At 29.2% G+C, this 17144-nt stretch overlaps 3 protein-coding genes across 3 annotated transcripts; all 3 read left to right on the plus strand.

Annotated features, from left to right (window-relative positions):
• The first annotated feature begins 4154 nt into the window (after positions 1–4154).
• LOC107030725 lies at positions 4155–5846 on the plus strand. The gene is made up of 2 exons (XM_015231989.2): positions 4155–4402; positions 5300–5846. Exons 1-2 carry the CDS (start codon positions 4177–4179, stop codon positions 5689–5691), a joined length of 618 nt encoding a protein of 205 aa, XP_015087475.1. The 5' UTR covers positions 4155–4176; the 3' UTR covers positions 5692–5846.
• A 5298-nt stretch (positions 5847–11144) lies between these two features.
• LOC107031060 (ethylene-responsive transcription factor ERF071-like) lies at positions 11145–12327 on the plus strand. Its single transcript, XM_015232261.2, has 2 exons — positions 11145–11468; positions 11543–12327. Exons 1-2 carry the CDS (start codon positions 11327–11329, stop codon positions 12181–12183), a joined length of 783 nt encoding a protein of 260 aa, XP_015087747.1. The 5' UTR covers positions 11145–11326; the 3' UTR covers positions 12184–12327.
• A 2378-nt stretch (positions 12328–14705) lies between these two features.
• On the plus strand, positions 14706–16797 carry LOC107031062 (60S ribosomal protein L19-3-like). The gene is made up of 5 exons (XM_015232262.1): positions 14706–14937; positions 15612–15734; positions 16021–16334; positions 16457–16536; positions 16613–16797. Exons 1-5 carry the CDS (start codon positions 14826–14828, stop codon positions 16638–16640), a joined length of 657 nt encoding a protein of 218 aa, XP_015087748.1. The 5' UTR covers positions 14706–14825; the 3' UTR covers positions 16641–16797.
• The last annotated feature ends 347 nt before the right edge of the window (positions 16798–17144 follow it).

Consider the following 17144-nt stretch of genomic DNA (forward strand, 5'->3'; position numbering starts at 1 on the left):
TATATATATATATATATATATATATATATATATATATATATATAAATCCACTTTAATAACACAATTGAATCCACTTTAAATCAACTATTTTATTTAATTATTTATTTTAATCACGATAAATATCAATTTGTCCGGAGTACCCCACAAATCCTCATTTATCAAAACCATCCTAATTAATTGTGAAGATAAGTTAGAATTTTTTTTTTACAAAACGTTAAAAGAAGAAGTATTCAAATCAAATTGGCTAATGTTACTTCCCTTTTAAATTTAGGATCTACGCGATTGAAAAATAAATAAATTATCATACTTTTAGTTTAGTAGAGATTTTTATATCAATATTGTTCCAATTTCCAATGGCCGCTAAATATTAGTGTTTTCTCTGTTACAATTTGTTTGTCGTATTTTGATTAAGCATAGAGTTAAAAAATAATAAAAATATATCAAGTTTATCAAATTATCATTTAATTTCGTAATTTTATACCTGTCATCTGCGTTATTAAAGAGGAAAAATAATAATTTAAAAAGGGCTAAAAAAAAGTAGGACAAAATAACGAAACGAGAAAGTAATAAGCAAGTTAAAAATTGTCCATGGCACCTAATTTTTACCAAATAATTCGGTTATTTTCAATCCATTTTGTAGCCAAGCCAACAACCAAACTTTAGGTGCTAGTCAAATGGCCATACGTTTTGGTTGGCTATTTCATTAAATTTGGTCCATCTATATTGTACATATTTTTAAGTATAACTTACTGAAATTTCATACATTTTGATTAGTTATATCTTATTTTAAAAAAAAAATCTCAAATACATTCTTTGATTGTCTGATACATTACAAATGACTCAAAAAAATTATTATTATTTGAAATAGCTATATGCGTCGTCCAGTTCCATTTCGGTCCATTCTGGTTCATCCTGATTCTATATTGATATATAGCGGGACGGGGCGGAATTGAGTTTCCATCCTGATAATTCCGGTTTGATTCATCCCGATGCCGTTCAAACCATGAAGGTTCATTCAGGTCCGATGCACAGTCTTATTAACTAGTATATGTTTGCTTATACGCATAATTTTCCCTATAAAAAATATACTTTTATTGGCTATTATTTTAATGCGTGGCTATTTATGTCACTTGTGAATGTAGTGAGCCCGCTTAGGATTTCGTCCTGGTCCAGGAGCACGCTTAACAGTAACAGGCCCATATTATTAAAAAATAAAATAAAAAAGTGTGTATTGTATTTTTTATTATAAGTATTTCTGCAGAATAGTAGTAAGTGTTTTTTAAAAGCTAAAAAAAAAAAATTGCCCAAAAATACTTTTTTGAAAAGCATTTTTAAAAAAAATACATTTACAAGTTTTTTTTTTTTTTACCATAAGTACTTTGTAAATAAGTTGATTTTAGAAGTTTGAATATATATTTTATTTTGAAAAAATTTAAAAAGAGGCTTCAAGTTCTAATTTTGGGTTTGAAATCGCCTTTGGTAGGACGTCTTTTATGCCTCAAAGTGGAACTTTTCAGTGTGAATCTTTATTAATGGGACCGTTTAACAGATTCCAGACACCAAATAAAAAGATCAAAATAATAACACAACTCTTTCATTCATTTGTTTGGTGTCAATGCCTAATGTGAAAAAGTTATATCAATTACTTCTTCCATTTCATTATACTTTAACTATATATTAAAAATAGATGTTTTTCTTTACTTATCCATTTTTAAAAAATCAAGAGAGTTTTATTACTTTTTATTCATACTCCCCTTAGTAAAAATACCCCATTTGTCCAAATGTACGTGGCACAATACAAAATTCGAGAATCAAAAATTTTATTTGATTTGTGAATTCATTCCTGAAATATTTAAACTTTTGAAATAAAATTTTCATATTTAGAAGCTATACGTAAAACATAATAACAATTCAAAATATTTTAAAGACGTAAGGAATGGTCTAAGAAAATTTCATTGGAATTCTGAATTCAAATGGCGTTACATAGAGCTGTCAATATGGGCTAGCTCACCTCATCCGAACTAATCCATACAGACTTTGACATTTTACGGGTCAAGCCGGGCTAGCCCATTTTTTGTATGGGCTAGAAAATGGTCAGCCCAACCCACAAGTACGTGGGCTACAGACTTGCCGGCCAACCCTCTTTTTAAAAATTATTATTTTTTTATAATTATTAAATTAAATTATAAATTATAATTTAAACATATTATCATAAATATCGACAAAACAATATTACATTATGTTAGGCCTCATTTGTTTGCACTTAATGGTGTTTGAATCTTAATCATTCAGATTTGCCTCATGTATTTGTTTGTAAGAACTGGATCTTAATTATTCAGATTCAGTTTATTAAGTTCGTTTGTTTTATTTTCTTATAAGCCTCTTAATGGGTCTGGATATATCTGAATGAATCAGATCTGTAACACACCCTTAACACTATTCAGACTAAAAAATAAGACTCATATCTCAATTCAACTAAATCACAACAACTCATAAAAGTTGTTTTCTTATTTAATTAATATTTAATTACATGCTTGCCATTATAATTTCCTTTATTCATACTAACTTAATATACATATTTTATTTTCATAAATTAATCAGTATATTTGAATTGATAAGCACTCCCATTATATAATATTTTAGCACGATTTCAAAAAATAAGAAAGTATTAGTTATTTGATCGATAAAAATAATAAATTTCTAAAATAAAATAAAATAAAATATTTTTCTAAACTATATATTTACTACTCTATATAAACTATTTTAAATTGCATTATATTAGATTCTCAAAGTATTTTGAGTGCAAAAAATAGTCAGATTAATGATGTAACTTGATGTTGAGTTCTTAAAAGATAAATCATATTACCTTGTTACGGTAAAAAATGTTTGAAATATTATTTTATATGAAAAAAACTATTTTACTAACAAGGTTTTGATAATATTTTATTGATATAACGTTTAATTTCATATGTGCATTCATATATTGAAAACAAACTGTCCCAATAATTTCGTGTTCAGATTCAGAGACAATATCTTAATATTCAGATGTTTATTCAGATTTACATATCTAGATCTTAATACACATCTTAATATTCGTATGCGTATTCAAATTCAGACGTCTTAATCTTAATGGAAACAAATAAGACCTTAATGTCACTACTTGTTAATCAAATTCACAAATAAAATTATCTTTATAATATTTAGGGAAAATGCACAAGTTCCCCCAAGACTATGACCGAAATTTCAAAAACACTCCTTACTAAGGTCGTATTACCCCCCTGAATTTTATTTTATTTTTTGTAATTTTGTGTACCTCTTTAGCTTACGTGGCATCCAAATATCTCCGACGCTCCTCAATTGCGTGGAGTCACATAAAGTGCCACATAAGACAAAAGGTGTATAAAATTACAAAAAAAAATAATAAAAAATCAGAGGGTAATAGGACCTTAGTTTATTTAAGGTGTGTCTCTGGGATTTTGGTCATAGTCTAGGGGTACTTGTGCATTTTCCTTGATATTTATTAATTTTTTTCAACTAAATGTATAAATATCTAAATAGAAATATTAAACTAATTGTTTTGATTTTGGACTCTCTTTATTTTTAAATTTTAATATTATATTATATTTTTTAATTAATTTTTATTGACCCACAGGCCGACCCTATTGATATTTCTCAAGCCCCCAAATGAGCAGGCTTATTCAGGCCGGACTAAAAAGACATTTCTTAAATGAGCTCCAAAAATATTAGCCCAATCCTATTAAATCTCGGGTTAGGCCAGGCCGGCCCAACGGGCCTAGCCCATATTGACGGCTCTAGGCCGTTACATATATAGAGACAAAAGAAATAACCACCTGAAATAGTAGTTAAATTCAGAGTTTCAAAACACCATTATTAAGACTAATCTAGTAAAATAATTTTTTTTATCAAGATTACATCAAATCAACATAAATAATCAAGTAAACTATCATATTATATATATAATTTAAATCCATATAATAGTAAGTTGAAATGATCATTAAATAAGTTAGTGGTCCACCAAATCATCTAATCGTGCAACCCTCTAATGCTAATACGTGCACATCACCAAAAATTGTGACAATTTTTTTCTACTATATATTAAGCTTTGAACAACAAAGCCCAAATCATATCAATTAATCAAAAAAATAAAATTCATTAATGGCTTCAAACAAAAATTTGCCAGTATTTTGCATTGTTTTGTCAATTGTAGCAGCAGCTACTATTGCTTCTGCAAATAACAATTATGAAAATAGTTATGGCAATGATGCCCCAAAAACATACAAGAAGGATGTGCATACAAAAGGATTAGTCCCAGAAGCAAATATTATTGCTGTTCAAGGAATGATTTATTGCAAATCTGGATCTAAACACATTCCACTTAAGGGTAAGTGATTGGTCAAATTGATATTTTGCTCGTATCTAACAGAAATCTGTCGCTAAAAAATAGTTCGTGATGAATTTTATTATTTTGCTTCAAAGATTATATTTGTCGCTTAATATTGTTTTAAACTCACCCCTAAAAAGAAAATATTAATTTCTCATATTTGGATAATTTTTTGTTTCTCATTAAAAAAGGTTTTGAACTTTATAAATTGAGTTCCTTCCTGTTTACTCGGTAACATTCACAATTTAGCTAGCCATTGTTTTGCTAGTTATTTCTCTCCATATTTTATAATTTTTTATACGATGGATTGCACATTTTTATTTGTAAATGTAGATTGATTGATCAATTCATGCTAAATTATTGTGTTATTTGATATATTTCTCTTTAATTTGTTATCTGACTTATCGTGTTTCAATATTTGCTTTGTTAGCTTTAACATATATAACATACACATGGTTATTTTTAGCAAGGCTGACCATCGGTGACCCCCTAAAGTTGGCACCAATTTTCACTTAGATACCTTAACCAAGCTTTGTTCATTTTAGACACCTCATTTGATATATTTCTCTTTAATTCGTTATATGACTTATCGTGTTTCAATTTTTGCTTTTCATGGTTATACCTAACACTATTATTTCATCTTGTAATCTTAAACTAAAAATATGTATAATATACTAAAATATCATTTGATCTCCTATTCTTAAACATATAACGTGTAACACTGAACTTAAAAAGAGTACTCACCAAATTAGGAAAGATACATTCCTACAAATTGAAACAAATCAGGAAGTAGCAATCTAGAAGATAACACAACACAAAAACATGTTACAATGAATTACATTACATGATTATCAGTACGTATAAATTAAATCCTTTCATCCTTGTTACGTTCTACAGGAGCCGTAGCAAGGATAACATGTCTAGGCACGGAAAAACACGGACACGAAACCGCTCCATTCTCCTTTTCAAGTTACCAATCGGACGCAAAAGGTTATTACTACGCAGTATTTTCACTAAATGAGCTCAAAGAATATGATCAATCATGCACAATTACACAATGCAAAGCCTTCTTAGAAAGCTCTTCACTTGAAGAATGTGATGTACCAACTGATGAAAATAATGGTAAAACAGGAGCTATTCTTACTTCTTATCGATTACTCAATGAATATGCTGAGAAGAAAACAGTATTGTACTCTGTTGCACCTTTTGTTTACACTTCCGAAGATGATGGTGATGATGATGCTGATTACACTAAATCCAATTACTACAAACGTGAAGGGGGTTATTAGATCTTTTTTTTTATATATTAATAATTTATCATCCATGAAATTTGACATTTTTAATTGTTTTTTTGGTTGTAATTTGCAATTTTTTTGATGATTTATTTGTATGCAAGAAAATGGGAGCATCATTTAATTTGAAGTTTGTGTTTTGACAATGAGTAGATCCTTTTTCCTCTTTGTTTTGAAATATTATTGAGTAACTATACTTTAAACGAGATCAATATTATCGAGAAAAAAAATAGTAAAAATTATAAGAGAAGAAAAGGTCATATAAGGTTAGAAAATAATACGCTCGGTTCACCAGGCTATACCATTGATTTTGACTCAAAAGAAACGTTAATTATATGCTTTAGTGAGACATTGTTTTCGAAGAACTGAGCGGAAATAATTTTTATTGGTGCCAAATGAGTAACTATATTTACCAACAGGAAAAAATGATAAAATTTCACCTATAAATATAAAAGTTAAAATTATGGAAGAAAAAAAAAATCTTTCGATGTGGGAATGTTTACTTTAATTTTATCTCTTTTTATTTTTAATCTAATAAATACATACAGGGGCGGAGCTAACTTTATACAAGGGATTCATTTGAATTCCTTTTCGGCGAAAAATTATATCATTTATATATGATTAAAATAAATTCATATATATATGTATAGTAGATATCAAACCCTATTAAGCTATCTTATTCTACAAATTTTGAACTCTCTTATTGAAAATTCTGGCTCCACCTCTGAATACATACGTATTAAAAGAGAGGACAAATCCTACACAATTTTTCAATGGACCGATAAATTCGAGAAATAGTAACTAGTACTCCATAATATTTCATTTCTTACGGTCTAACAAAATGTAAGACTTTTCAATGTTTGCTTCAGCTTATATTTATATCCTGCAATATAAAGTGTTCGACTTATAAATAGAAATTCAAATTTATATAAAATTGATCAATTAGATATAAATAATTGTTTTTTTTTGAGTCCGGAGTCTAAAAGAGGAAAAATGTTAACAAAAATTTTAAAACGGTAAGTAAATTTTTATTTTAACCAAAATGGTAAAATCGCTCATGAAGTAGTGATTTTGTCTGCTGAAAAAGCAAAATCGCTGCTATAATAGCGATTTGCAAAATTGATTTTTTTTAAAAAAAAATATTTTTTAAAGGAATCGCTGCCTTGCAGCGATTTCCAAAGCAATTTTTGTTTTATTGTTTTTTAGTAAGTCGCTGCTTTGGTTGCGATTTAGACTTAATTTTTTTTTAATTTGCTATTTTTTTAAAAAAAAATTAGAAAGTACTAACTAAATTTAAATTAAATTAAAAGACTTGTGACTTGATCATTATAATTTTACGGGTGTAATCGTGGCATTTCATCGATCTGTAAAAATTAAGCCTAAATCGCTGTCAAAGCAACGACTTACTAAAAAACAATAAAAAAGAATTACTTTGAAAATCGCTGCCAAGGCAGCGATTCCTTAAAAAAAAAATTTAAAATATCCAATTTTGCAAATCGCTGCTATAGCAGCGATTTTGCTTTTTCCAGCGGACAAAATCGCTACTTCGTGAGTGATTTTGCTGTTTTGGTTAAAATAAAAATTCATATATCGTTTTGAAATTTTTATTGATATTTTTCACCCTTTAGGCTCCGGACTCGTTTTTTTCCTATGTGATTTTCCGCAGCTGAATTATAAAGAGTCCTTATTATGAATAATGTATTAACCTTTAAGAGTGACTCTGGAGTTCGTCAATGTTGTATAAAACCTCATTCGTGGTAACAAATTACTCATAAAACGTTATGATCCGTTAATTTGTTGTTAATTTTCCCGTTAGATTTTACAAATAAAATAATTCTTAATACATCTAATATATATACATAAAACATTAGTTTAATCATATATAAATAATATAATTTTTCGTTGAAGGAGGATCGAATGAACCCCGTATATCAAGATGGCTCCGCCCATGAGCATGCATGCATATGATACATTGTTTGACGACAGAAGTTCAAGTCAACCACTCAAAAATGTTTATCAAATAAGTTTACATAATACAATATGCCAAGTCCATAGGTTTTCAACAAATTAATAAAAAGCATAACATTAACTATAATATTATATGATAAAAACTGATAATTTGAAGATCAACATAATCTAACTGATATTTTTTTAGAGTAAACTAAGTTTTAGTTGTTAATTAATTATGTATTAATTATGCTTTTCTTTGACGTACTGCTCGAATTGAAGAAATTAATAGAAAGATGTTTGGTAAGTGAGAGAATTAATGATGTGTGTGTGACGTGTTTGATAAAAATGGTGAGATGATTTTTCGAAGGATTTGACTAACGAAATATGAAAAAATTGAAAAATATTTTTTTACGTCAACCACAGTACCCTTATTAGTCGGTGATGCATATGTGGTTCGACCTTCATTTGCATTTTGAAAATTCGTTTGGTCAATTAAGTTGCTGGATAAAGTCATATATTTAACAGTCATGTCAATATATAATTCTTTTAGGTCAATTTTGATATAAGAAAATTAGATTTTTAATTGACTAAATAAGAATTATAGAAAAATCTTAAGTTTTTTTTTGTCTAAATTGATATTAGTAAAGTTTTATGAATAGATAGTGGTTACATTAATTTAAGACATTTTTATCGACGAGAATTGTGATGGTATATGAATAGATAGTGATTACATCAATGCAAAACATTTTCATCGACGAGGATTGTGATGAAATGAATATGATTCTTTTATCGTTAAAAAAAAAATTTTGAGTTCAAGTCTGAATATGAAAATAATCATGATCTGAAATATTTTTCTCTTAAATGAGTCTTACGTACGTGACACAAATTCAAATTAATCGAACTCAATTAATTAGTAGGCACAGTATAATATATTGTTGCTATCACGACATCATCCAAATTGTCTGGTTCAATTGCATTGATGAGTAAAAAAAAATAGAAAAAAACTTAATCATATCGGGTGTTTATACTAAATCAAATATAATTTATATTATTACGTGACTTAATAAAATAAAATAAACTATAAATTTAAAATAACATACATATATTAACTTAATTAATACACGCAATGCAAATAAATTTTACACTTACAAATATGTTATTTACCCATAAATTTTAAAGTAAAGCAAGAAATGAAAAAGGTCATCAAATGTTTATCGGATGGTTGTTAATCTCAATATTAGTATCCATGTTGAATTCAATATACTAAAATAATATTGAAATTTTGGTATAAATTAATTGTGTAATTGCTTAAAACAAAATAATAATCCAATCACACGTGAAACAAATGTTTTTAAATTTTATATTAAAATAACAAAACATATTTTATTATAGAGATAAGTGTTAAAAATACATAAATTATTCACCTTTTTTTAGTATCATACCTGAACTATTAAAAGTGTGAGTTTCATAGCTAAACTATCACTTTTTAGTTTGAAAAACACACCTCAGTAGTGTATGTAATGCACTCTTTTTTATATGAAAAAACTTTGACACAATATTTTATCTAGATAAAAATTAAATAATAAAAAATTAATATTAATTAAAAATTAAAGATTACTATTCATATAAAAAATTAAATTATTTTTCTTATATCACTCCACCAACTCCTCTACATACCCTCCTCCCTCGCGACAACCCCATCTTTTTTTAAAAAAAAAAAAATATTTATAAAATATTTTTAAAAACTTCATATTTCAGCCTCCCCCTCCCCCTCCCCCTGCCCCTAAAAAAAATCTACCCCATCTTATTTAATTTTTTGCCTATAATTTTTATTTTTTACGTTTATCTTATTTTGTGTTAGATATTCATGTACATGTATTTTTAGAAATTTTTTTTACTAGTGTGCCGAATATAACATAAACAACTAAAAAATATAAAAAAATCTTGTGACGACAAGAAAAAAAAGTATTTTCGATATGTATATCTAAACACTGGAAAAAAAATTGAAAGCGAAAGATTAAGTGAGATGGGTAAATTATATTTTTAAGAAAATAAAATAATATCTAAATTAGTATTTGATGAGGGGGAGGAGATGAAGTAAAAAATGAAATACTTTTATAAAAGAAATTTAAACAAAACAAAAAACTTTAAAAAATGGTGTGAGCTAAGAAAAGTATTTCACATTTTAATTTATAAATAAAATATCATTTTTTATAATAGTTTTTTTAATTTTTAACTTTAAATAATATTAATAATTTATTTATTTTTTCTCAAGGTTGAATATTTTATCCATATGAAGTGTGATATGAAAATTCTTTAAAATAAAAGAGAGAGTGCATTACACATACCATGATAAGAGTGATATAAAATAGAGAGGTATGTTTCTCAAACTAAAAAGTGATAGTTTCTGTATAAATTCAAACTTTCAATAGTTTAGATATAAAATTTAAATTTTTTTTTACAATTTAAGTGTATTTTTATTTTTTATCTCTTTATATTTTTTATGACTATCACAATAAATATATTATTGTTATATACTAATACTTTATTTGTATAGGAACTAATTTCCCTTACCAAATTTTATATGTGGATATTTATACGTAGATTATTCTTGTCAATTTTGTTTAGCTTTAGCCTTTGGATATCTATGTTAGCCAACTTGTTCACCAAGTAAATTCAAATCAACAGTAGTGCGTACAGTCGATATTTTCTTCGGGAAAAAGGGTTAAAAATATCATATGTCAAAGAAATAAAAATATTTTGCGTTTGTAATTTGACTCAAAAATATCTTTATTGTCAATATTTTGACTTAAAAATGTTCTTACCGTTAATATTTATCTTCATACTTCGATTTTATTTTTTCATATAACTTAAGAGCATTTTTATAGCGACAATATTTATTTGAAAATTGTATGATCGTAACACTCATGCATTTTCTTCTTAAAATTTTTAAGATGAATGTAATTTTAATACAATAAATTAAATAGTTCATAAAAAATATTACTTCCTGTTCCTAAATACTCTAATTTTAGAATAAATTTGGAGTTAATCATTTTTGTTCCTTTTTAGTTATTGTTTTGCATTAAAATTCTTTTTAAATGTTTGCACATTTATAATTGATATACTTTTAAATATTGTATACCTCATTTTACTTGTGATTTATATTAAAAATTATTTAAGAGATTCATTATTATTATTTTTTCAAATTGTAAATATAACTTTAATTATGTTTCTAATTATTGACATATCAAACAGAAAAAACCCAAATCAAAAAGAAAAAAATCAAAACCAAATCAAATTAATTATTTTCCAAATTAATTACACTTATTCAAAATCAAAACTAAAAAAAATTCTCACCAATCATACAAAAAAAATCAAATGCATATCAATAATATAATATAGTGAACAATTATTATTTAACGATACGAGAAAAATAGGCTACTAGTAGTAGTGTATAGATGTGAGAAACAATTCAAAGAACCAAAAAAGTAAAGGTACACGACAAGAAGTTTCACAACTTAGGAGTTATCACCAACCCCCCTCCCTCCCCACTACAAATACCTCCCCATTTCTCCCCACACCAAAACCAAAACTAAAACTAAAACCAAACTTTTCTATACATTTTTCATTTCTGTATCAATCAATCTCTTTGTTTCTGCCATTTTGAGTAAATCACACTAAGATGTGTGGTGGTGCAATTCTTGCTGATATCATTCATCCTCGTGACCGCCGTTTGTCATCCACCGACTTATGGCCGACTGATTTCTGGCCAATTTCCACCCAAAATGTTCCTCTCAACCCCAAACGAGCTCAACCCTCTACAGGTACTACTTAATCATATATAAAGCTTAATTTGTTGATTTTATTTTTATGCTCATTTAGGCATTTCAACAAACAGGTGGTGAGCAGATGAAGAAGAGGCAAAGGAAGAATCTTTACAGAGGGATCAGACAACGTCCATGGGGTAAATGGGCTGCTGAAATTCGTGACCCGAGAAAAGGGGTTAGGGTTTGGTTAGGTACTTTCAACACTGCTGAAGAAGCTGCAAGAGCTTATGACAGAGAAGCTCGTAAAATCAGGGGTAAGAAAGCTAAAGTTAATTTCCCCAATGAAGATGACGACCACTACTGCTACAGTCATCCAGAGCCCCCTCCCTTGAACATTACTTGTGATACTAATGTTACTTACAATCAAGAATCAAATAACTGTTACCCCTTTTACTCAATCGAAAACACTGAACCTGTTATGGAATTTGCAAGTTATAATGGAATTGAAGATGGAGGAGAGGAGATGGTGAAAATTTTGAATAACAGGGTTGTAGAGGAAGAGGAAAAAACAGAGAATGAAGTGCAGATACTTTCTGATGAGCTGATGGCTTATGAGTCATTGATGAAGTTCTATGAAATACCGTATGTTGACGGGCAATCAGTGGCGGCGACGGTGAATCCAGCGGCGGAGACCGCCGTGGGCGGTGGCTCGATGGAGCTTTGGAGTTTTGATGATGTTAGTCGTCTACAACCAAGTTATAATGTAGTTTGATTATTGTTTTGTTTAAACTTTTCATATTTTTATTTTATCGAATTAGGAGAATGAGTTTTTGTATTTTAATCAATTGTGTAAAACTATGTTTCCAGTTCATTACTCTTTTAAGTGATATTATATCGGATATATCGTTAATAAAAACTATTTTTTTATTGATTTTGTTTGAACCATATTTTATTACATAGGATTCAAATTTGAAACCCCTCGTTAATAAAACAAAGTTTTAGTTTAATTTTGTGAAGAAAAACTTATAGTTATTTAACTTGATTTTTAAAGTAGTTAAATTAGTTTTTAGATCTAATTCACAATTAAAAGTTAAAGGCTAGATGTAAAAAAACGAATTGTTCAAGCCTTATGAGGAGTTCACCTATTTTTCTGGATTTTTGTTAGTAACTTTTACGAGAAAAATAACTTTTCAAGAGAGAATCAAAATTATTTTATTTTATTAGTAAGAAATACTACTAATTATTGATTTATTTCCATGATATATAATTTTTTTTTATGATAATCACTCTGTGTCTGTCAAAAAGGTGATGAAGACCAGGCAACGCGGAGTTGCAAAAATTTATTCTACTCATTGAAATTATCAAAAAAAGGAAAAAATTCTAGAACTTTGTTTCTCGAAATTTCAGTTGAATCATCGTGCATTATTGTAGTAAGCAAATCAATCGATTTTTAATCATTTGTTGATATTTCCACTAGTAATTTGTCAATAGATAGATGGACCAGTTAACAGTGGTAAATTATTATAATTAATTATTGAGTACTAATTAGACTCAAAATAATAATTGAAGATAATAATATTTTTGAAAAGTGGAGAACAAAATAATTTTTTTCTAGAAAAAAAACAATAAACAAGTTGATGGTGCAAAATTAAAATTAGGCAGAGTGTGAAAACTTACGGCGCTGCTGGTTTTGTTGTATAAAACGAATGGCGCACCTCGCAATAGAATAGTAACTGCAAGTTGCAACCCTGTTGTGCGGTTCGGATTCCCTGCCTACTACCTAACTAATTAAGTACGTAATTTATTCCTAATGATATAATTTTTAATTATAAATATAATGTTTATGTTCCGATAAAATATTTTTAGATAAATTTAGATAGAGTAATTATTTTAAAAAATATTAATATGTTTTGAGGAAAAACAAATTATGATCTAGAACTTCAACTAAATTCATTTTTTAGTTGAAGGATATAGTAAATATGTTGCTCAATCTCATGTACCTCCGATAAATGATTATTAGATTGTCATATAATATTTGAGTAATTCCAAAAAATAAATAAAAATTGCGATTTAATATTTTCTCATGTGATTTATAGTTTGTTTAAACGAAATCATAAATTATAAGGAAATAAAGAGGAGATTATTATTGAGAACTTACAAATCCTATAGTGTTAAGAGCTAATTACATTATATTTTTATTCTTTTCTAAATTACAGAAATCCGAATACATCTCAAAACGTTTCGATACATCGCTTTTTGGTTTTCGATACATCCCTCAAAGTCCCGATATATCGCATCTCGGTTTCGAATACTTCATTCAATACCCCGATACATCACATTTCAATTTCAAGTACATCACTGAACGTCCTGATATATCATGTACGTCTTCATAAATCGGGATAAAACATCCGATCAATACATCGCGTAAAGAGATGACTCAAGAATAAGAGAGCAAAATTTTTTTATAATTTTTATAAATGATAGGAAATTTTTGAGGACATAATCAAAATAGATGGTATATTTAGGTAATTTTCCCCATATTTTACTAAGGGAAAAGACTCAAATATGCCATTAACTTTCAGAAAAGACTCATTTATGCTATCAGTTAAAAGTTTGGCTCATTCATGCCATAACGGTTAAAGAAAAGACATATTCATGCCATTATTTTTTAACAGTGATTTTGCAAAACCATTTTTGACACGTGGACAATCATAATTCCACCACGTTATCAATTTTTTTTTTTAAAAAAATTAATTCAATTTTTATTTAGAATTTTGATTTTTTAATTAAAAAATTTAATGATGTGGCCAATCATAATTCGGCCACGTCATCAATTTTTTTAATTAAAAAAAAAACGTAATTCAATTTTTGTTCAGAATTATGATTTTTTTAATTTAAAAAATTGATGACGTGGCCGAATTACAATTGGCCACGTGTCAAAAATGGTTTTGCAAAACCACTGTTAAAAAATAATGGAATGAATGAGCCTTTTCTTGAACGGTAATCGCATAGATGAACCAAACTTTCAACGAATGTCATAAATGAGCATTATCTGAAAATTCGATAACATATTTGAGCCTTTTCCCTTTTACTAAATAAGTATTCAAAAGAAAGGGCCTAATGATGAAAAAACTCTCTTTGGTCACTTGGGTCCTTTCAATTTGTACTAAAAGAAATATGGGCTTAGCCCAATCTATCTCCAAGGCCCATTTTAAACCAATACAATCAACATGGGCCATAATAAACTTTTCTTATTTAATTTTGTTTAACAAAAAAAAACAAACTAAGCCCTATCAAAAACCCTAGCTTCACTCATTGTTGGCTGAATATATAAGCCTTATCTGAAGCTACCTCTTTTTTTCTCCATTGTAGAAGAGAGACTGTGAGGGAGAGAGACCGAGAGAGGAAACAAAAATGGTGTCACTGAAACTTCAGAAGCGGCTCGCCGCCAGTGTTCTCAAGTGTGGGAGGGGAAAAGTATGGCTTGACCCTAACGAAGGCAATGAAATCTCCATGGCTAACTCAAGTATGATTACTTATGAACTCTTGTTTATTTTAAGATCTGTTGATGATTTTGATTGTTTTAGTTTATTTTAAGTGTACCCTTTGTGTTTTCTTTGATTTTTGTTACTTTTTTGTTTTTGTTCTTTTTTCACTTTTGGGATTTGATGTTAATCGAGTGTAGTTCTTGTGATTGTTAGATATGTATATGTTTTACATGATCAAGACTTGTATTTTTATGTATACTGGTTTTAAAAGTTATAGCAAATATAAAAAAGGATTCATAGAGGCAATCTGAGCTAGTTGAGGCCAAATTAGCTACCCGTCTGCGGATAGATTTAAAGTATCATTATTCTTAATGACAGATTGTTTAGTTGTGAAATGTAATGGACCTGAATGTAGAGTATTTATGTAGCTGATGTCAGTTGATATGTGTTTGAGCATAATTGGAAGATTGATTGTTAATTTAGAGTTTTGGTTATGTAAGTGCTGTAAAGGTTAAAGTTGCAAAGGAGTGGGAGTTTCATTTTCTTATTTGCTTCTTTTTAGTGGTAATGGGCGAAAAGTAATGGTCTCAACACGAGGAAAAACTTGAACATGTAGCTTGAGCTAGCAAATAGATGCATTTTTGCTTGCCTTTTATGTTTGTCTCTACACATATTGGTTGCTTTTAATGCTCCTTGTTTGTGTTGAGTGCAGGGCAAAACATCAGAAAGTTGGTGAAGGATGGTTTCATCATCAGGAAACCAACCAAAATTCACTCACGATCTCGTGCACGCAGGATGAAGGAAGCCAAAAGAAAGGGCCGTCACTCTGGATACGGTACCTCCTAATACTGTGACATTGGTTTACTTGATTGAGTAATAGTAATTTCTGTTTTATGGTAGAAATGCTTCTTTGAATAAATGTAATGCATTCTAATGTGTGTAGTTTACTCCATTAGTTTGTGTTTTCATGATACTTCAAACTGAATCAATTAAAAGTAACTTTTGGAATGTAAGTGCAGCTTGAAAAATGGCAGAGATTTGCTTTTGGATGCATTCATAAAACATAAAAAGTAATTTTCTTTTGGATGCCCTTGATTCTCAGTATACAAGTCTTTTCTCAGGTAAGCGTAAGGGTACCAGGGAGGCTAGGTTGCCCACAAAGGTGCTGTGGATGAGGAGACTTAGAGTCCTCAGGCGTTTGCTTCGCAAGTACAGGGAGTCCAAGAAGATTGACAAGCACATGTACCATGATATGTACATGAAGGTGAAGGGTAATGTCTTCAAGAACAAGCGTGTTCTCATGGAGAACATTCACAAAACCAAGGCTGAGAAGGCTAGAGAGAAGACCTTGTCTGACCAATTTGAGGCCAGGAGGGCAAAGAACAAGGCAAGCAGGGAAAGAAAGTTCGCCAGGAGGGAGGAACGTTTGGCTCAGGTAATTAAGGTTCATTACCTGAGACTGCTTACTGACGAGCACCCTAACTAGTTGTCAGTGGCACATTTCAACTATTTACAATAACACCAATAGAATTGAGAATTTTTTTCCCTTATTCACAGGGACCAGGAGAGAAGCCAGTACAACCTGCAGCCCCAGCCCCGGCACCAGCAACAGCAGCACCCCCAGCCAAGACTGCTCAGTAAGTTATCACAAACTTGCTTTTAGTTTATCAAGTACCTTGAAACAAAATTTGATGAATGCTGTCCTTGTTGCAGGGGAGGATCTAAGAAGTCAAAGAAGTGAGGATGGCGAACTTTAAGGAGGGTTGGCTTTATATCTGTTTTTTGTTATTATGCCAGTTTAGTATCTTTTATATGTTCCCTATTTGGTTCATGTACTTTAAGAATCAATGTTTTACCTACATGAAGTTGAATAGATGCTTGGAAGTTTTGATACTTTATTCTTGTGTTGTATTCAGTTTCGCGCTTACCTTTGGTCATTATTACTTTGCATCAGATAGAGTACTCAAGGTGACTTCAGATAGTTTTGCAGGCAAATTCTGCTCTGCTCTGTTGCTCACTCATGCTCTAGTTGAGCCTGTCTGGATTGATGTTATTTTGTTATTTTAACTTAGGATCAAGTGTTGAAAGCACTTGAAATAAGTCAATTGAAACAGGCTCTTGATCGTGCTCTGCAATGAGTTCTCAGAAGTAGTCTAATTATCGGTGCGTCTTAGAACGCTTGATTGAAGGTTGAAGCTTTGTGGTCCACTATGCTAAGGAAACAAGCTATCTTAGATCATCATGT

This window comes from Solanum pennellii, chromosome 9 (genome assembly GCF_001406875.1).
Source record: "Solanum pennellii chromosome 9, SPENNV200".
NCBI classification, from domain to species: Eukaryota; Viridiplantae; Streptophyta; class Magnoliopsida; order Solanales; family Solanaceae; genus Solanum; species Solanum pennellii.